The 21949-nt window shown below is 36.8% G+C and overlaps 2 protein-coding genes across 2 annotated transcripts in view; one reads left to right on the top strand and one right to left on the bottom strand.

The window, feature by feature from the left end:
• LOC112043018 (solute carrier organic anion transporter family member 5A1) overlaps positions 1-19432 on the top strand; it is a 74049-nt gene extending 54617 nt beyond the window's left edge. Inside the window, exons 9-17 of the mRNA XM_052882658.1 lie at positions 5616-5723; positions 5907-6140; positions 6668-6832; positions 7923-8124; positions 8787-8959; positions 10029-10272; positions 12350-12541; positions 13517-13668; positions 14172-19432. Coding sequence (XP_052738618.1) covers positions 5616-5723; positions 5907-6140; positions 6668-6832; positions 7923-8124; positions 8787-8959; positions 10029-10272; positions 12350-12541; positions 13517-13668; positions 14172-14860 — 2159 coding nt within the window. The 3' untranslated portion in view covers positions 14861-19432. The remainder of the gene's footprint in view (positions 1-5615; positions 5724-5906; positions 6141-6667; positions 6833-7922; positions 8125-8786; positions 8960-10028; positions 10273-12349; positions 12542-13516; positions 13669-14171) is intronic.
• Positions 19433-20445: 1013 nt separating this feature from the next.
• LOC112043023 (peptidyl-prolyl cis-trans isomerase) lies at positions 20446-21431 on the bottom strand. Its single transcript, XM_024078270.2, has 2 exons — positions 21257-21431; positions 20446-21098 (listed from the first exon to the last, which is right to left on the bottom strand). The coding sequence occupies exon 2, from the start codon at positions 21086-21088 to the stop codon at positions 20510-20512; it is 579 nt and encodes a 192-aa protein (XP_023934038.1). The 5' UTR covers positions 21089-21098; positions 21257-21431; the 3' UTR covers positions 20446-20509.
• Positions 21432-21949: the final 518 nt, after the last annotated feature.

Raw genomic sequence — 21949 nt, 5'->3', positions numbered from 1 at the left:
TAAAACAAATGATTAAACGAATATGTTATTTTTGATTTCTCATAAAATACATACATTATTTCTAGGAAATTATTAAAGTTGACTGTCATTTAGATATTAGTTTTCCTCTAATAATACCTACAATTATCCTTTCCTATAAGCAGGATGTATGTTGAACAATTTACATTTATTGTCCAACACAGTCCATTTACAAATATGTAATGTGATGTAATAAGTCGACTGACTCATAGTCCATCTTTTAAATGTCAAGTATAAATAAATCCAAATGTCAATGGACCTATGAGACGCTCCCTGTATATGATATTGTGCTTGTGATCAAATCGCCACCTAAAGTCCGTATTAATTTCAATGTGACAGGTATCTATTATTAATGTAATTTGAACACGCTAATTTGTCTGTATTTAATAGATTTTAGTACTATAGTAGTTCAACGAACTATTAATAGCTTTTACTCCATAAGTAGGTACTCTCTTACAACTATTTATTTGCTTTCTAGTGCTTAATAGGTCTGTAAAGGCTCCACTTTTAGAACTAAATCTTAATTGCCTTATAACGAAGCTCTGACCAAAATATTAAGTGTTTATAAGTTTTAATGTTAGGTCGTTTTAATTAAAGGTCAGTTAAAATAAATCTTAACTTAAGATTTATGTTACCTTTGGACTTGTATCGCACTCAAATTCACCAACAAAATTGTCTATCGTTTTTTGAGAGAAACGAGGTAAACTCACACATTGAAAATATTTACTATAAATTTGATTTTTTAACACAATGAAATATCGAATATATATAATATTGACGCAGTTTGTGTAAACACGTTAGAACGTGATCACATACTTTTGACAGAGGGGTAACATCTAGCGAAACAGGTCCTATGGTAATAATTGGTCTGAAGGGTTAATACAAGGGAATATTGACTATGTCAAAGAAAAATTATAAAAATAGTTGACGTTGGTTTAATTGCTATTTAGAAATTAATGAAGAATGAAAGAGGAGAAACGAAGAATAGTAAATAGTTTTTTTTCTTTCTATGTAGGTACTGAAAGATTTGAGTTACATTTGTAAATGTCGTAAGAATCCTTTGTTTTCCTTGGATCGGATCTAAATCACCCCGCGATCCCTTAACCCGTCGTTTCGTAAATAGAAGGGCAAACATACAAAACAATTTCGCATTTACAGTAAGGGCGGGAGATAAAGGATTACACGCGGAGCATCGTGTAATCTACGCACGGCCCCGTCGACCTCTTCATTAACTTTTTACGCAGTATACAGAATGTCCTCCTTTGGTCGTAACCTCACTTTGTCATAGCTGAACTGCGCAGACACGGCACGGTTCAACGTACTCTGACAACCTAGACATGACTGTGTAGACTGGTATTGTTCTTATTATGGGTTTCGGTGGCCACATAAAATATTTGCTTCGCATGCGCCCTACGATACGAGTACACTTTGTGTTGGATTATACCGCCTGAAGGTATATGTATGTGACTGCACTTAGTAGGACTACTTTTTTTTTTTATTCTTTACAAGTTAGCCCTTGACTACAATCTCACCTGATGGTAACTGATGATGCAGTCTAAGATGGAAGCGGGCTAACTTGTTAGGAGGAGGATGAAAATCCACAATCCTTTCGGTTTCTACACGACATCGTGCGGGAACGCTAAATCGCTTGGCAGTACGTCTTTGCCGGTAGGGTGGTAACTAGCCACGGCCGAAGCCTCCCACCAGCCAGACCTGGACTAATTAAGAAAATCTCAATCTGTCCAGCCGGGGATCGAACCCAGGCCCTCCGATTTGTAAATCCACCGCGCATACCACTGCGCCACGGAGACCGTCAAATACAATAAATAAACTATACCTACTCCTTCCAACTACGTGCAATCATCAGTATCAACCCATATTCGGCTCACTGCTGAGCTCGAGTCTCCTCTCAGAATGAGAGGGGGTTAGGCCAATACTCCAGCACGCTGGCTTAATGTGGATTGGTAGACTTCACACACGTAGAGAATTAAGAAAATTCTCTGGTATGCCGGTTTCCTTACGATGTTTTCCTTCACCGTTTGAAACACAGTTTTTAATTGTGTTTATTAGTAAAATTCAATTGATTTATTTGCAGCATATCTAAGTATACTTACACGAGTTTGCATTTAAAGTTTAAGTCATTTCAAGAGAATCGTAACATTACTTCCCAAAACCTCTTATGGACGTAAGCATACGGTACAACCAATAGTCCAATTTGCGGCTTTGTAGCTATATGACATTTTCGTATATAAAATTCGAAATCATAATGGTAACAGTGATTCACGCCTCGGGCTGTCTTGATTGCATGTTTGCAAATAGTAAATCAGAAGTATTTGCGACTTCGCTCAACTGTTACCTCAACCCCTAACGTGATAGTTCGCCCTTGACCCACCCCCGTCACTCCGTCAAGAATGCCAATTTAGGTAATCAAAATAAAACTTCCGCGTTCGATAAAGAATACTTCGCAGTAGCTGTGTCATTGTGCCCTTGGGCAATATTATTCTTTTAAGGTTAATTGGACACATTGAATTATTAATTCGTTATGGGCGTTGCCTTTTTGTATAGGCTATGAACGTTTATATTTATAATATAATTGTATTGTTGTTTGATAAATAATATTAACCATGCCTTTCATCCATGGTCAATATTCTCCTCTCACATCCAAATTTTGCACACGCTCTGAGTTCTGATGACAATACATGGCTAGCTAAGAAACGTCATTACAAATCCAATATGGCGGCCTCCCCAAGATGGCGGACTGGCTGCTTGAAATGCACCCACATGATATGAGTATCAAATGAAAGGGTTTGCTGTCAGGAATACGAAAAGATCCATTTTTAATTTTTAGTGCGTGCTAAAAGCGTGTTTTTTAGTTTTTTAATTTTCTACTAGACAGAAGATGTCTATTAAAAAAAATGTAAATCAATCCAGTAACCTCGGGTATATCATACAGCCTCTAATCAAGAAACTCCTCCTTTATGTAAAGTTGATTAAAAACTACATTTTGTAAATTAAATATTCCATTATCCAAGTAAAACCTAAAAGTATTATATTATAGGATTAAATCTCGTATTATATTTTTAAGACAACAAAGAGCAGCAACATATTGCAAGCAAGCATTTATACACGTAATTTAATATAGGAGCAACTAAGGCTTCAGTACCTACATGTCTCTTGACCTAGAATGACACCACTCATAGGTGCGGCCTAATGCCGAGAGCCTCTTGAAGTTTCTATGATCTTCAAAATATACTCCTATTATGAGTATACGTTGACACAACATTTTCCACAAGAAATTTCAATTATTAATTAAAATCTGTGTGCCAATTCGTTTACGATTTCGATTTCTCATGCTCTTAGACACACACACACACACGCACACACCGACTCACACACACTCTTTTACGCACATTCACTTACATTCAACTTGCGAATTATTAAATAAATTTTGTATTATTTTTCTTTTAAGTGATTAACTTAATAATATTTTTTTTTATTCACTATCATTTCTTTTAAAAATTATTTTTCATTTTCACTTGTTATGCCTACTTTATATTGTAACTTTCTTTGTATATACAGTTACAGGTACATACAGTTAGTATGTGGCCTTATTATTGTTTATTTTATATTTTTTGTACATATTTTGTTAAACGCTGTTAGTTACAAATAATTAAATAAATAAATTTCTTGTCACTCCGAAACTACTAGACTAATTTACCTTTAATTTAAAAAGATTGTACCTACCCATAAACACATAGGCTACTTTTTATCCCAAAAATTCGGATTTGTGGTAAGCACGCCAATAGAGTCGCGGTAAATCAATAGCTGTTTATAGAGTTCAATGTTCAATCATTTGAATTTGTTAAACGGACATGCCTAGGATTATCTTCATCATCATCATCACCATCATCATCATCATCATTAACAGCCAATGGACGTCCACTGCTAGACATAGGCCTCTTGCATGGACTTCCAAACAAAACGTTTTCGAGCCACCACATCGTGAGGAAACCTGCACACCAGAGAATTTCCTAATTCTCTGCGTGTATGAAGGCATTGGGCCAGCGTGGTGGACTATTGGCCTAACCCGTCTCATTATGAGAGAAAATTCGAGCTCAGCAGGGAGCCGTATATGGGTTAATAACGACGAGATTGTATACATATAGGGAAAGAGGTTACCTTTACCTATATCTAGAAAACTAATTTCATGCAGAAGAAACCGCGCGTATCCGCTAGTTGATAATAAAACGCTCAGTTAGGTAAACTGGTCTAGTATTATTTACCAACATCGACTTTCAAATCAACGGTAGGTAGTAACCGCGAAATCCGTACCATTTGCGGACCGCAGAGCCAATGTGACCTAGTTTCCTAGTCCGCAATATCGGTAGACGACTTAGTATTACTGCATGCAGCCTTTTACCAGCTGTCATGGCGGTTTTTCGGATAAGATACACCAGTTATATTTACTTTGGTGTATTTGCGAAGCACCTTGCCTACTGACGAAGTGGGTTAAACGGATATATTATATCAAATGGTCGACCTTCACATAATTATTGCTACTTGTATGAAATGCAAAATATTCTGAATATATTATCTTAGCTAATTTTAAAATAAAATAAATACGTATAATATAATCTTAACACGTATCGAACTGCTATAATTCGTATTACGAATAGAAATGCGAAGCCGAAATAAATGATAATTATATCTTTTATTATTTACTGAGTATGTATGTGTCTAACATACTCACCAAGATTGTAACAGATATGAAAAAATATTATTGTATGTACAGACGCATATCAACATCTGGTATAGGTAGTCGAGTAGTACAAAACGGGGTTAATTGATCTACGAAAGCTAAAATAACTACCGATGTAGCAACGAAGACATCAATACACACACATTTTGAAATACATAATTGAGTTCCCGGATATTACTTTTACAAGTATATCCAATTTACCCGTTAAAAGGGGGTGTAGGAGGAAGTGATTTTAAACGTTTTTATATGGGTATATGCTATACATCGTTGGATGCCTGCTAATGGTTCGCTCGTTATAGTCGGAGAGCCCGCGAACCCCAGACCTTCGTCATTTTATAAAAGCTGGAAGTTTGTCAGCTCATGATTGCTTGGATTCATGGCAACCCTTTGCTAGAGACAATTGAAATTTCAAATTAAATAGTATCTTTAGAAGGGTTGCGCGAAGCTAAGTGTCTGGCAAATGGGGATATTATTTCTCATATTATGCCGATAAAAATGTAAAAAAATTGTACTTCATCTTAGACGGTTCAGGGTCTAGATCCTAAAAACCTGCTACCTCCCAATGCCACCACGGTCCAAACTCCATAATTGGCTACCGTACTTATTTATGGCAGGAACATGAGCTGACAAACTTTCAGCTTTTATAAAATGGCGAAGGCCTGGGGTTTACGGGCTCTTAGTCTATAGGCTATGTGACACATTAAATTAAAATGTAAAGAAAGTAATGTCACGAACTAAAACATTTCCACTTTTTTGAAATTATCATTGGCAACATAAAATTATACTACTCATAAGCTACCAAGTTAATAAAATAACTAAAAATATCTATTTCTCGCAGGTTGCATGTATAGCATGGCTGCGTTTGGTCCAGTCCTCGGGTTTCTACTTGGCGCATATCTACTGTCATTTCATATGGACTCATTCTCTGGTTCTGTCGTGCCAACAGGTTAGTGATGGTGTAATATAAAAAACTCAAAAGAAGTCCGAAGAAGAAGAGCTTTATTAGTTACACGAAATTAGTGTGCTGTAACCACACCCCAATATTTTTAAAATGAAAAAAAAATCATAGCAGTAAATATATAAATTGTAATGAGTTAGAAATAGTCAAGCCAATTAAATATTCTTTCAGATCCAGCTGACCATCGATGGGTCGGCATGTGGTGGGGCGGCTTTTTGCTTTGCGGCCTTTTGCTCATACTCGTGGCGATTCCTTTCTTCTCATTCCCAAAAGTGTTGGTCCGAGAAAAAGAAAAGATACGTCTAGTCGAGAAAGCCGCCGCGGCGAGTGGCACTTCTGCAGCCAAAACGCCACCAAAGCCTCAAACAGATATAAAGGATACTGGATATGGAAAGGATATAAAAGGTAAAATAACATCTTCAGCTTCTTTTTCTTAACATTATCTATATTACATAGTATAAAATTTTAATGAATAAATCAACCGATTTCTAAAACATGAAACCGTACTGCCTAACTAAAAAGCGAAAGATAACATCTTATTTATAAAATAGCGATATGAGAATGCTGAATTAAAAAAAATATATATTTTCCTTCTGTTCCGTTTTCTCAAGAAAGCATCAACTATATACAAATAGCTGATCATGCAAGTTATCTAAATATAACATTTTATCTAACCCGTTTTCAAAATTACTAAAAAAAAAACAAAGTGAACTAATCACTGTTTGTTGTATAATTAAAAAATAATGAAGCCTCGATAGTTCAACGGTAAAGCGGTCGGACTCATCACCTAGGGGTGGAGGTTCGATCCCCGCCCGGTTGGAGTATTGTCGCACTCACTCTTGATACAGTCGTTCGCAACTAGTTGGAGGGATATGGGAATATTGTTTATTTTGTCTTGTCTCTAATTAAACTTAATTATCATACGCTTTCAGACATTCCGGTATCGATGTGGCGACTCCTCAAGAACCCCGTGTATGTGGTGACTTGCCTGGGCGCGTGCATGGAGCTCATGATAGTGTCGGGCTTTGTGGTGTTCCTGCCCAAGTACCTCGAGACACAGTTCAGCCTTGGCAAGAGTCAGGCCAGCGTTTTTACAGGTGCAGTACAATACCCTAACGACAACTTTGAAGATCCTAGTTTTCATCATCATCATCATCATCATATCAGCCGATGGACGTCCACTGCAGGACATAGGCCTTTTGTAGGGACTTCCAAACATCACGACACTGAGCCACCTGCATCCAGCGAAGTCCTGCGAGTCGCTTGATGTCGTCAGTCCACCTGGTGGGGGGTCGGCCAACACTGCGCTTACTAGCTCCTAGTTTTAGCACACTTCGATCGAATTATATTAAGATGATGGATCATTTCCATTTATTATACTACTAGCTGACATCGCGCGGTTTCACCCGCGTGGTTCCCGTTCCCGTAAGAATATGGGGATAATATATAGCCTATAGCCTTCCTCGATAAATGGGCTATCTAACACTGAAAGAATTTTTCAAATCGGACCAGTAGTTTCTGAGATTAGCGCGTTCAATCAAACAAACAAACAAACAAACAAACTCTTCAGCTTTATAATATTAGTATAGATTATTATGAATTCCAATGTGCTATCCTTTGCAATCGTCTTGGGGTTTGTGCATTCAAAGGCAAAATATTTCAAGTAGGTTTACTTTACAAACACTGTTGGAAGGTCTGGCTACGTAATGAATAATGATGTTATAAGTAATGTCGAAAATTTAAAATTAATGTTACAAGGGGTTGATTCGTTACGCGCTTTGATCCGAGAACAGCCCACAAAATTAGCCAGAATTTATTGGAACTAAGTACCCAATACATTGTTTACTTATCCTTTGATTAACTGTATCATACACCAACTATAGAAAGCTGTGGTAACCCAGTGGATATGACCACTGCCTCCGATTCTGGAGGGTGTAGGTTTGAATCAGGTCAATCAATTAAATATCACGTGTCTTAAACGGTGAAGGAAAACATCGTGAGGAAACCTGCATACCAGAGAATTTTCTTAATTCTCTGCGTGTGTGAAGTCTGCCAATCCGCATTGGGCCAGCGTGGTGGACTATTGGCTTAACCCCTCTCATTCTGAGATTGGAGCTCAGCAGTGAGCCGAATATGGGTTGATAATGATACCAACTATTCCATACAATCGTTCTGTTTGTGTTGTAGGTTCGATAGCCATTCCCGGCGCGTGTATCGGCATCTTCATGGGCGGGTGCCTGCTCAAGCGGCTGGAGCTGCGGCCCAAGGGCGCCGTACAGTTCGTGCTCATCTCCAACACGATCTGTCTCTCGTGCTACGCGCTTCTGTTCTTCCTCGGCTGCGACAACATCAAAATGGCCGGCACCACGATACCTTACACGAATAACAGGTCAGACATTTCTTTGATATCAAACTGGTGAGTCTACAGGCATAGTGAAACAGTGTTTGTTATTTTAACCTACCAGTAGATGGCGTTTTTATAGAACTTTGAAACAATCCCTTTTTGTAGACTTTATGAACCTTTTGCACGATGCAGTTACGCCTGAGGCTCATAGTTGGCGCTATGTTATTTTAGAAAAAAAATTACTTCAGTCGTATAGTCAAAAGCACACCTCTTTTTAATTACACGCTTTGTATTAGCTTCACTTGTAACTATGAATGTAAGAAAAACTTGGAATCTTAATTTGACCCACTTCCCGGTCTTCGATTAGGATGAAATTTTGCACACGCTCTGAGTTCTGATGATAACACATGACTAGCTGAGAAACGTCATTGCAAATCCAATATGGCTGCCTCCCCAAGATGGCGGACTGGCTGTTTGAAATCCACCCTTATGATATGGATATCAAATGAAAGGGTTTGTTGTCGGAATACGATAAAAATAGTCACGTGACTTAAATCCAATATTTATAACTTTTTTTTGTGCGTGCTAAAAAGGGGTTTTTTTAAACTACTTAAAGTTATTTTATAGTGCACTTTTTACCTATTACATATTATCTAATCGTTCTCGTAAAAGACGGATATTTAAATTGGAATGTATTTTTTACACAGTAACGTTGAGCCGTTCAAAGTGAACCTGACCGCGGCGTGCAACTTCAACTGCCTGTGCACGGAGACGGACATGGAGCCCGTGTGCGGCAACAACGGCCTCACGTACTTCTCGCCGTGCCACGCCGGCTGCGCCGCCTTCTCCTCGCCGCGCTCCAACTTCACCAACTGCGCCTGTGAGTGGGGAACTATCTATACATACTCTCAAAGTCATGGGCCTCTTGCATGGACTTCCAAACATAACGGTCTCAAACCGCCAGACGTATGCAGGCTCCTTGCATGCCGCTTGATGTCCTCGGTCCGTGGGTGGTCGACATTCTTGACACCCCTTGCCCCGTTACCACAACCGATGCTAGCCGCGAATAGCGGGGCAACCGCCCCGTGGGTAAAAATACCATAACTTGCTCTGCATTAATGTGAATCTGATTAATTTGACAGATTAACATTTACAAAAAAAAGCTAAAAACGGTTCGCCAACTCGATTCTTCGAAGTCTTACCTTGTAAGCTAAAGGAAGGTTTTTTGGAAATAACAAATTTATGTGGTAAAAATGAAGAGACCTTTTTTTTAAAAAAGGCTAAAAACGGTTTGCTAACTCGATTCTTCGAGTCTTAGAAAATGGAGAGACCTTTTCCTTAAAGGATGTTTGAAATCGTGGTATCTAATAATGAGATCAAGAAATTAGTTTTGACAATTTTTTAGTGCGACTTCCCCCGCTCTTAGATTTCCTTAATTAATCCCTATCGCAAAATCCATTCTTGGCGAACACGTACTAACTATTAACTATCTCCTGCCAAGCGGTATTCGATGTTTCGTGTTAAGTGACTTTTCGCATTTAAACAGGGTGGGTCCTAGAACTCTGGGGTTCTATACCGAAAATTAATTAAAAATGTTCATTGTTCAAGGAAGATGTGTTCTAAAATTAATATATTCGGGGTAAATAATATTCCTTTTGTAAATGAGTCTTAAAATTTGTCCCTTATACGCATTCTATTCCTATCCTACACGCATATAATTATGACGTAATAGTAAAATATAGGAGTGTGTTACTTGAGTAGTCGGAATTATTTGAATCACATTATATGAAAACATAAAAAGTTTTAATTTTTTAGTTGAAAAAATATTAGTTAAGCGATTCGGCTCCTATAAGTGGACACGTCAAAACCTTGAAGTTATGGGAAATACTCCCGACCACCCTGTATATTAAGTTATTAAGAAGGCGATTAAGAACCGTCGTTCCTTGCAGGCGTGCACGAGAACAGCCGCGAGGCGGTGGGCGTGGGCGTGGGGATGGGCGTGGGCGGCGCGTCGGCGTCGGCGCTGACGGCGGGCGCGGCGCGCGAGTACAGCGAGGTGACGGTGGTGCCGGTGGCCACGGCCGGGCCCTGCAACCCGCCCTGCACCACCATCTTCCCCTTCCTCGTGCTGCTGTTCTTCATGACCTTCATCGTCGCCGTCACTCAGATGCCCTTGCTCATGATCGTGCTCAGGTACCTACTGCTTGTGCTTCACGTTTCGTTAAATTTCTTTACGCACGCTTGACTTTGGTGATAAGCTGGTGAATGCGTTACGAAAAATGTAATCTGGCGTGGCAAACGGACATTGAGAGGGAAGAAGAAGTTATACTTTAGTCATGTGGTTATTTTTTTTAATTTAATAACACACACTCGTTTTTTTTTTTTTAATTTAATAATACTTTAATCCATATTTCCTGTTACATTTTCACAGCTAAATCACTGAACTGTTTTGGATGAAATTCGATATAGAGATAAATTGGATTTTGCAGCAGAATATATGCATTTATATATATCCGGAAATATTTCATGGTACCCGCAAGATATGTAAAAATAACGTGTGCGTCTGATAACTTAAACCTGCTGCCGTATGCGTTTGAGAAAGGGAAGCCAGACAGAGTGTCGTAGTAACGCGTTACGTTACGAAGTGGTTTATCTTCCCATACGCGAACGGAATCGCGGGCGTCCGCTAGTAATAAATGTGGGTTCTCTGTCAACACAGTACACTATATGAGCTACGTCTCATATAGTTACCTACCTGTCAGTTGTAAACATATACGTAGGTTCTATAGTTACACACAGACAAAGTTGCTAACGTTAGATAATGATGAGCTCCCGATATATCAGCCACGTCTTATTGGCTGGCTATCCCATAAACCACTTCCTTGTATGGACTACAATAGATAGTTGTAATAACATAATTATTAATACAGGTTTTGAATATCAATTTTGGTGAAGATTCATATGCAGTAACAGTACATACTGACTAATCGTGAAAGTGAGTGAGTGTGTGAGTGAAAATGTAATAAACTATCAGATAGTTTGTTATGTTTTCACATTTACTTAATAACCACCATTCTAAATCCAATATACTATGGAGGAGAGCTCCTAAAGAAGACTTGTTAGTATATGCAGTAAGATAAGTATGCATACTTATCTTACTTTGAAAAATTTGTTGAGAATACAAAATAATCACAAATTAATACTGTAAACCCTGGTTCTCAACGAAGAAGAAAGAAAAAAAGAAATATCTTTACTACTACATTATGCCACATATTACAATTATTTATGAATAATAAATAATTGTAATTATTAATTAATTAATTAATTGTAATGCCACATATTACAATTATTTATGAATAATAAATAATTGTTATTATTAATTAATTAATTAATTGTAATTATTATTATTAATAAATAATTGTAATTGTAATAAATAATTGTATTGTGGCATAACCTAGAAAAAGATCCCAGCTCAGAATATTGCTATATGATAAATGCTATATTTGAGCATTTCATTTTCAAAAAAGTGTATAAATGCCTAGATTCGTCATCATTAACAACCCCCATTTGGCTCATTGTTGAGCACGAGTATCCTCTCAGAATGAGGGGGATTAGAGCTTAGTCCACCACGCTGGCCAAATGCGGATTGGCAGACTTCATATACATAGAGAATTAAGAAAATTATCTGGTATGCAAGTTTCCTCACGATGTTTTTGCTTGACCGTTTGAGGCACGACAAGATTTAATTTCTTAAAATGAACATAACTGAAAAGTTGGAGGTGCATGCCCCGTACCGGATTCAAATTTACGACTTTCGAATCGAAGACAGAGGTCATAGCCATTAGGCTATTACGTCTCTATCTCAATGTATAGAGTAGAATCAGATAATAATTTTAATGTGTGTACGAGTTGCGAAGTAGAAGTGGTAATGGGCGGGGCACATAATTCGAAGAGCCGATGGACGGTGGGGTCCCAAAGTGCTGGAATGGCGACCCCCCATCAGGTGGACTGATGACATCAAGTGAGTCGCAGGGATTCACTGGATGCAGGTGGCTCAGTGTCGTGATATTTGGAAGTCCCTACAAAAGGCCCATGTCCCGCAGTGGACGTCCATCGGCTGATATGATGATGATGATGATGATGATGATGTGTATGAGTAAAATACGACACCTAATATTTTGCGTTTCCTATTACGATGTCCCGAGTAGTCATATAGTATGTACTAGACTACAATTAAAAAAAAATAACTAATAAGTTATTTGTACCTCAGATCAGTGAGTGAAGAGGAGCGCTCGTTCGCACTGGGCATGCAGTTCGTGATATTCCGACTGTTCGGCTACATCCCGGCGCCCATCGTGTTCGGCAACCTCATCGACTCCACCTGCATACTGTGGAAGCAGTCCTGCAGCGGCGAGAAGGGCGGCCGCTGCCTGCTCTACGACATCGAGCAGTTCCGATACAGGTGACGTATTTAGTTATAAATACTCTATTGTACATCCTAACATAAACATTTTCCTTAAGTTTGGCTATTTTACTTTTGGCTTTAAGTTACTTACTAAAAATAATATCCATATAGTTGAGTTATGAAATTAACAGTTTCCTTTTAATTTTTAACTAATTCCTAGTTTTTATTGTTAAATTTATTTTTAATTGTTAGTGCGACCTACACTTTATGCATGGCTACCTTTAACTAAAGTTATATGTGTTTTAATACCCTAGTTATTAAGTTTTTTAATAATTCTGTATACATATAATTTTGTTGGTGGTCCAAATAATAAATAAATAAAAAACATTGGGGGCGACCCGGCAAGTAAAAGTCAAAATGCGCAAAGGCGGTATTATTGCTACAAACGGTCTCCTCTAGGCAACTCATTTCTTTGGGGAACCATTTTAACAGTAAAATATGTACTTTTATTTACCTTATAATATACTGATCATACTGATGTATGAAGCAGATTTAAAGATCAAAATACGATTATTGAATGGTGTGTTAAATGGTAACCTATCAGGTCTAACAATGGGGATGATGACTAGGTTTGAATATATTGATTTTTATGATAGATTCGGGTAAATAAGGTCAGTTAACTAATTTATACATAAAAAGCAAAGATTGTCTGGATATTTGCAAAATAAATAAGATTATAAAATTTCAAAATCTGTTAATTTTTTTTTATCGTAATTAGATGAAAATTCATACAGTTTTAGCTTCCTTACATTAAATGTAACATTTTTCAATAAATGAACTATAAACATAAACGCACAAATAACATTTATTTTACAAAACAAAAGCAAAGCAAAACTAATGATTTGTACGATTGAACTTTTATCGTAGCATTACAATGTCAAATATCGGTTTAAAATACATGCCTTGTCGAGTAAGGCTGCTTTAATGAACTAATTTGAATTTAATTAAAATATCTCACTGATGATATTGCAGATACGTCGGTCTTTGTGGTGGTATAAAAATAGTGGCTCTGGGAATATTCCTCGCGGACTGGTGGCTGGTGCGCCGACGCAAACACCTCGAGACCACGGCGCCGCTCGACCCGCACAAGGACATCGCCGGCTCCATCATCAGTCTAGACAAATGTACGTCATGTTAACAGAAATCATGTTGTTTTTTTTCTGGCCGATTCACTTCGATCAAAGTGCACTTGTTACCAATAATACTGCATGTTATACTACATAACAACAGCAACCGAATATTTTTTGTCTTGATATGTTTTTTATCAGACTTCAAAAGTATGTTTATGTGTCCATATTTTCCCAAACTCAACAGATTTCTGATTTTAATATTAAATTAGTTACGTAACTGCTTATATGTTTTAGAGTAAGTTTTAATTCTTTTTAATGATTATTTGCCATATTTTTAATTATGACCAATAATTCCCATTCCCTTCCAACTAGTCGGGAACTGTATTAGGAGTGGGTACGACAATAGACATACGGTGAGGGGATCGATCCACGACAACTCGGTGATGAGTCCTACCGCTCTTACCGTTGAGCTACAGAGGCTCTAAATTAATAAAAAATATATTACTTAAAGATAATTCGTTTTCGTTGAAAGTAATAATGTTCAATGTATGTGGTAGTGTTCGAAGAGTTGCCGTCGGCGGACAACGCGAGCGGGTTCCGCTCGGGCGTGACGTCGGGGCTCAGCTCGGCGACCACCACGCCCATGGAGCCTCCGGCGGACGAGCACCGGGGCAAGCTGCAGCGCACCGACTCGCAGTACTCGCAGGAGTCGCAGCGCGCCGGCAACAACTCGCGCGTGCTTGTCGCGTCGCGCCACCTGCGCAACGACTCCAAGACCATCCAGCTGGAGCCGCGCGCGCGCCAGCACGCGGACGAGGAGCGCGCGCGCGCCGCCCGCAGCGACTCGCGCCACTCGCGCGACTTCCCGCGCTCCGCGTCGCGCGACCTGCCGCACTCGCACTCGCGCTCCGCCTCGCGCGACTTCAAGAAGCCGCACTCGCGCTCCGACTCGCGCGACCTCAGCCTCGACCAGCTCAAGCAGCTCGCCATCAAGAGCATGGAGAGCCTCGACCTCACCGTGCTGCCGCTGTCCAAGTGCGACGAGGAGAGCAAGCGGCTCATCGACGGCGGCGGCGTGCTGCGGCACCGGCGCACCAGCTCCAAGGACCTCAAGCCGCCCGAGTGCAAGCACAAGCGCACGTCGTCGCACCACATCACCATGGAGCCCAGCGAGCTCAGCCTGCAGCTGCAGAAGGGGCGCAGCGTCGACCAGCTGTCGGCGGCGCCGCTCGACCCCACAGTCTGAGTGCCCTCGATTATTAATCTAATTGTGTAAATAGCCAATTGTTATCTGAATCTCAACTTCGGCCATGGTGACGCAGAGTTTGCGGTGAGACGAACTGAACAAACTTTTAGCAAAATTGGGTGATGATATGATAGTGTTGAAGTAGTGAATAGAATGAATAATTTCTATATTTCAGTTAAACGGAGTGAACGCGTCTGCTTCGACGAGGAACTCTCCCGACGGACACTCGCGGGCTTCTTCCTCAGAAGCTGAATGAGTACTCGTTCTATTAGTGATTCGAATAAATAAAGTACATAATTTTATAGCAGACTATATTATAAATATATAAAAGTTATTTCTTCTATTACGCTTAACCAACCGCGAGTGATTTTAAACCATATCTTACTGTAGTAGTTTAATTAATACTAATCATAATTGAGATAAATATTATCTATAGCCGCTCTTACAGTAGTAGTTTCTTTTATTTTATTTTTTAAATCTGATATAAGCTATTTTATGTTCATATTGAAATGGTAGTGAGTAAATTGTTTGTATACAGTATACACACTTCACCACGGCCTATTTCTGATTATTTGATCTAAATTAGACTTAGGGTAGTTAGACTGCATTTAAACTGGAAACTAAATGCAGTTGACATAATTGCATCAAAATTACAGATATATGTATCAAAATGCAATAATTTGTACAATTAACACGCTAACTGAACGCAGTTGGTTCGCAGTCTAACACAATTGTTATAAAAGAACCAATTTTATAATATTTAAAAAGTTACTAAAAGTTCAACATAAAATAAAAAATTTTAAAATAAGTTTCTTTCTCACAATTTAAAAACATTTTACATACCTACAATTTAAAATTACATCATATTATAAAAATGGTTCTATTGTAATTGCATAAAAACTGCAATGCCATGAAGGTCCATAACGTTTTTACTATTATTACTTATTAAGTATATAATTATTATGTAGATTTAAAAATGCAAAAAGTTCTGTACCTTTTACAGATGGAATACGGATTTTTTTATAATACCTGTACTTAATCATTTACAAACACAAAGTTGTTCAAAACTGCCTCGCAGATGTCAGCTTCTTATAATTTTTCAAATATATGGTAGCAGAACCGAAAAGAGAATTTTGGGATTTACTTGAAGCAAGTCAGATAAACATAAGAAAAGACGCATGTTATAATTATATAGGAGCGTCTTATAAAGGACGCACATTTACAATCCTACTTTATACTAATATTATAAACGCGAAAGTTTGTATGGATGTTTGTTACTGTATAAAGTCGCAACTACTGAACCTATTTGGCTGAAATTTGGAATAAAAATAGGTTTTACTCTGGATTAACACATGGGCTTTTCATCCCGAAAAAAACCATGGTCCCCGAGGGATTTGTGAAAAACTAAATTTCACGCGGATGAAGTCGCAGGCGTTTGCTAGTAGCATATATCTTCAAAAATACATTTCACCAGAAATACTTAACGAGCATCAGATGAAGCTAAAAGCTTGTTACTAGCTGAAAAGTGTACATTTTGAAAACCTAACGATTTTAGCGTAACCAAAAGGAAATAAGAGTTGCACTTGCAACATTAATTGCCCTAAACGTGCGGCCCTAGTTAAAAATAATTGATGGAAATACTCAACAACATGCAATTGCAAGATGTCCTCTCTATATTGTGTCTTCCGCGCTGAATTAAATCTTGAAATCCTTTCTTTGGCTCCTCTACTAATACTGAGACTGCATCATGTATGTTGCTGACAAAGTACTTGTAAATAATATACAATGTGTATTGCTGAAAATGTAAATGTGGATGACCCTTATCCCAATGATTAGAAAGTTGCTTTTTCTATTACATTCCCACACTTGTTTAAGCTGCGAGCATAACGAAATAAAACTAAAGTATCTAGGCCAATACCAATATCTTAGGCTTGTTTTCTGAAAAAAAAAGGAAAAAAAGCAAATTTTTAAAATAGTTTAGGGATCCAGGAATGGGTTAGACAATTTAAAAATTTGCTTTTATATTTTTTTTAGGTGTGGTTTTTTTAGAAACACGACAGAAAAAGAGCATTTCACACAAACTTGATATTTTATATAATGTAAAGAATTATAGCTGTTTTATTTGGCAGCAAGAGTGGGATTTTAATGGAAATAGCTGAACTTACACAAAAATAAACTAATGTCGAAAACTTGTGTTACAATAAGGATGTTGTTAATTATCAGTGAGATGTTACTCCTCTCAAGCTAAAGCCATATTAAGTATGAAGACACTAAAAATCAATGATTATAAAAAATATATAAGGTCGAATTTAAAAACCTGCTCCTTTTTTTCAAGTCGGTTAAAAAGAAATTTTAAGAAATTTTGTTGATAAATGGTACTAGTTGGTTGTTGGTAGTGTTAAAAAAATAACTGTTTATTATCTGCCTGCTGTCCACAAACTGGTTTTTATTTAACAAATTAACAAACAGAACAGTTGGCTAGAGGTAATAACATATCACTGGGAACATTTATTAAATTGACACTCAATTGATTATTGTAAAATGTTCGTATGTATGAAAGTTTTGTATTCTCTTATTCTAGAACCTAAAAACAATATAGATTACTTAAAAACAGCTTGCACAAAAACACTTATGTTCTCTCAAACTATCCTATTCTCCACGCAATGTAGATTAGCATTTATTTTGAAAAATAACCACTTCGACTTTACCATTCTCGAATATAATATACCTTAGAATTATACTATAAACTCAAATAAAAGCGTAAATGTAGTATGAACACTTGCAATATTATGTATATCTAAAAGAAGTATTTGATGATTGAGACCTTGATAACTGAATGATTTGTTATACAATCCAAATGTTTTATCAAATTAATTATAATAATACACACAGTACAAATCTATAAATAAATAACCATTTATAAAATTATTATAATATTTCAGTTATATTTTTTTTTTGAACAAACACTTTTGATTCTGCTGTGAAAATTTTTGAATGTTAGTGAAGTTAACTTTGTTTTAATTTTTTGTGATATATGTAACATATATTTTGACTTATAAGTAGTCGAATTTTATAAAAATAAAATTATTTATTATCCATAGGTAGTTAAATAAGCCTACTCTCAACTTTTATTTATATACATTACAATGTAATGTGATCATTTAAGTTAATATTTCATTGAACAATTTCAGGTTGTGATGGGTTTATGCTTTTGTTTAATAATTTAAAGACAATTGAAACAGTAATTAGTAATATAAATGATTGTAGGCTTATTAATTCACATAACACAGACCAACTGCCAATTTATTATTTTTGCTCTGTTTATAAAAATGTGTAAACTATAAACCATACAATGTTCATAATTGAGATTATTTAAATATTGCCCAGCATTTATTGCAATTACTCAAAGAACAATTATTACGACCAATTCGTATAAAATAATTGTATTAATTAGAGCCGTAAAAGATTTTGAATATGAGGAGAATAATTTCAGTATCTGGCAAAACATTGTTGCAATGCAAGGACCATGCATTAGATTAATTGTCATATTCATTGTTAGCGGAATCAATAAGCTTATTGGAGAGGTAATATTGGCCATATTATTTACCTAGCAAATATGCCTTTTTTGAATTAAAAAATAACAAGGTACTTTAGGTATGAGCACAGCAATATGAGATAAATGGTATATTGGACAAACAAACAAACCTTCAATATTATATATATTATTATGTATAAGATTATAACTGAAAATATTTGCTGAACCTCAGTCTTTCTTTGTAGTTCTCATTAAAATGTCAATTCATAGGCTGCTGTTTCTAAGAGCCCCTTTACATTGGCATTCGTGATACTTATGTATGTACATTGTACAGTAAAAGCTCAACAGTTAGCATTAGTGTTGCCAGGTGTCCGGATCAAGCCAGACATAGTTAGATTTTCTATTCCATGTCCGACCATAATAAACGGTCGGTTTTTGTTAGACTTTACATTTAGCAAACGAGCGCTGAACGCTTAAGTCTTGATTTGACACAAAAATTGTTGTACCTATTTAATACTGTTGTGCACAAAATCCTCAGTAATAGGCTGTCTGGTTTTTTTTACCCAAATATCAGGCCAAACTAATTGGACTGTCCGACTTTTAATTTCGGCGACCTGGCAACCCTAGTTAGCATCATATGGGTGAGACGCAAGCAGTGCAATTGTTACACTGCACATAGTATATTTGACTGACGCCTATGCTAGTGTGAAGGGGCTGTAAGTTGAAAATTCAATTACTACTGTAGTAATATTATTTTAGTACGAAATATTTTTAAATTAAATATTTATCTTGTATAATATAAGAAAAAGACAAAGGAAGATTCATTGTAAATTTTTGTCATATATTTGTTAAGAGAGAAATAGTTTGATATGAAGAGTGTTATATCTAATAAAAATGCCTTATTACAATAGGTTCTAAGACTTGATACTGACTTAGCTGTGAAAAAGTTGTTGCGTCGAATGCAAATGATGATAGGTTTGATGATAGCAACTCCTAATTTGTTGCATTTAGTGATTAATAAAATTGCATACACATTTTGAATTTATTTTATTTAACCCAAAGTGATTAAATTTTCACTGTAGTTTTCATGGCCAGCAACTCCTCTACCTCCCCTGAAATGGACTTTATTATAAAGAGGAAAGTAAGTATTTTTGTATGTAACAAATAACTCAAAAACTAATGCACCAATTTGAAAATTTTGTTCACCAATAAAAAGTTACATTCTCAGCGAGTAACATAGACTATATTATAACCCTGTATTTCTACGGGAATGGGAACTACTTGGGGTGAAGCGGCGATGTTCTACTAGTATATAGTATGGGTCATAATACAGGCTTAGTAGGCGGTAACAGTGAGAGGCTACGGCTGTGGCTAGTTACCACCCTACAGGCAAAGACATACCACCAAGTAATTTAATGTTATGGTATAATATGTAGAAACCGAAAGGAGTGTGGATTTTCATCCTCCTATTAAAATTCCATCATAGATTGAATCATCACTTATCATCAGGTGAGATTGTAAGCAATGGTTAATGTGTAAGAAGTATTGTAAAGTCGAACTATTTTCATCCTACCACTAGCAAGCCACACTCAACAATGTGTGTGTGTATGTGGGTTTAAGCTTCTTCAACCATTAAAAATCTACATCTCTAGCAAGTAACATGGCTATATTTATCCCCTATGCTATGCGAATAGCAACTACATTGGAAAAACAGTGATGCCTGTGAGTGTCATACAAAGGCTTAGCTAGCTAAAGGTTGATGATGAATATTTGCCAGTAACATTGATGTCACAACTCAGCAAAAGGACCGCTGTATGATCACTTATTTTAAATTTAATAACAGATTCTCATGTTAAACTTTGCTGGCAATTCATAATTACAGAATTATCATTTGAAATTGAAGTATGATAATAATATCATACTTCACCACAACCATTACAAAAAATGATTTTTAAAAACAAATCTAAAAATACATTTTATTACTGAACTACTCTATGATGATGACTCCACACTGCCATGTGAATTACATTTATAAATTAAAACTAGTATACTTTTTAAATAACTTTAATTATTAAACAACACTGATTCTACTACACTATAATAAACTTTTTGACTTATTCTAACTCACCACACTTTTCAATTGTAACTTTTTTTGAGGGCTTCCCACTTTTTGATCCTAGACTTTCCATTTTAGTGACAACATCCAATCCTTCAACAACCGATCCAAAAACAACATGTTTCCTATCAAGCCATGGAGTTGCAGTGGTTGTTATGAAAAACTGGGAACCATTAGTGTTGGGACCTGCATTTGCCATAGACAATATGCCAGGGCCAGTGTGCCTGAGCTTAAAGTTCTCATCTTGGAAGGTTCTGCCATAAATTGACTTTCCTCCAGTACCATTGTGATTAGTGAAATCCCCACCTTGGCACATAAAGTCAGGAATAATCCTATGGAAAGATGAACCTTGGTAACCAAATCCCTTTTCACCTGTACACAATGCTCTAAAGTTTTCAGCAGTTTTAGGTACTTCATCAGTATTTAGTTTCATAACAATACGCCCCAAAGGTTCACCATCAGCAGTCACATCGAAGTAAACTTTCTTCTCTGTCTGTGTGGAGGCAAAACGCAAAGCAGCTGCTGAATACAAGGTGCCATTTATAATGGTTCGTCGCAGCATGGCGGAGATTGCCATTATTTTTGATCTGAAATTAAAAACTAAGTGATTTATGGGTTATAGGTAAAACAATCTTGGTTTCATGTTCAAATGCACAGGAAGCAAAATGTTGATCGTTAAGTAACCAAAATGAATGAGGAATACCTAGAATCTCGATACTTATAGGAATCATAGAAATTCTATTACCTTTATTCACTCCCAAAACGTGCTCCTTTCTTATCGTAGGAGAAGAGAAGACATTAGAGAACTCAGAACTTATAACGTTGATTGGCTGTTCGCAGGTTCGCACCGACTTTTGAGGTTATTTTTGTTTTAAATTCAAATTTCAAAATCAAATTTAAAATTACTTTGACATTGGCAACCACAGAATACTAATACTCGTATCGGAACACAAACGTCAAACGAATGTTGGCAACTGACAACTGTCAAGTGGCAGTGTCAAGCAAAGAATAAATTTTATTCCAAGAGATTAGTGAATGGAAACGTTAGACAAGCAGCAACATTATTTCCGCAAAAACAAAAAAATTACAAAAATGTTGTTATCCGGATTCGAACTCAGGATTATTATCATACCTTAGTTATACACCACTAGTCCAAATGGCTATGTATTTTAGAACTTATTTAAAATTAATGTACGCTTACTGTCTGTATTTACTTATTGTCTGTATGTACCTATTTTCGCAATCTCATGTCTAAAAGTCTTTGTACTGAAGATTAGGCCCCTTGGTGTCAAGTGTCAGTCAAATGGCGCATTGGCTATTCATCATTGGTTCCAAAATGGCTTCGTTTTTGTATGGGATAAAGTTGGAAAATTATTTATATATTTTCCTTTTTACAACTAGCTGACGCCGCGCGGTTTCACCAGCGTGGTTCCCGTTA

Source organism: Bicyclus anynana, chromosome 1 (assembly GCF_947172395.1).
Source record: "Bicyclus anynana chromosome 1, ilBicAnyn1.1, whole genome shotgun sequence".
Classification (NCBI taxonomy): Eukaryota; Metazoa; Arthropoda; class Insecta; order Lepidoptera; family Nymphalidae; genus Bicyclus; species Bicyclus anynana.
This window is presented reverse-complemented; position numbering and strand designations above follow the sequence as displayed.

Excerpts from the sequence above, each read along its gene's own strand:
- LOC112043023 (XM_024078270.2), bottom strand. The coding sequence starts at position 21,088 with ATGGCAATCTCCGCCATGCTGCGACGAACCATTATAAATGGCACCTTG.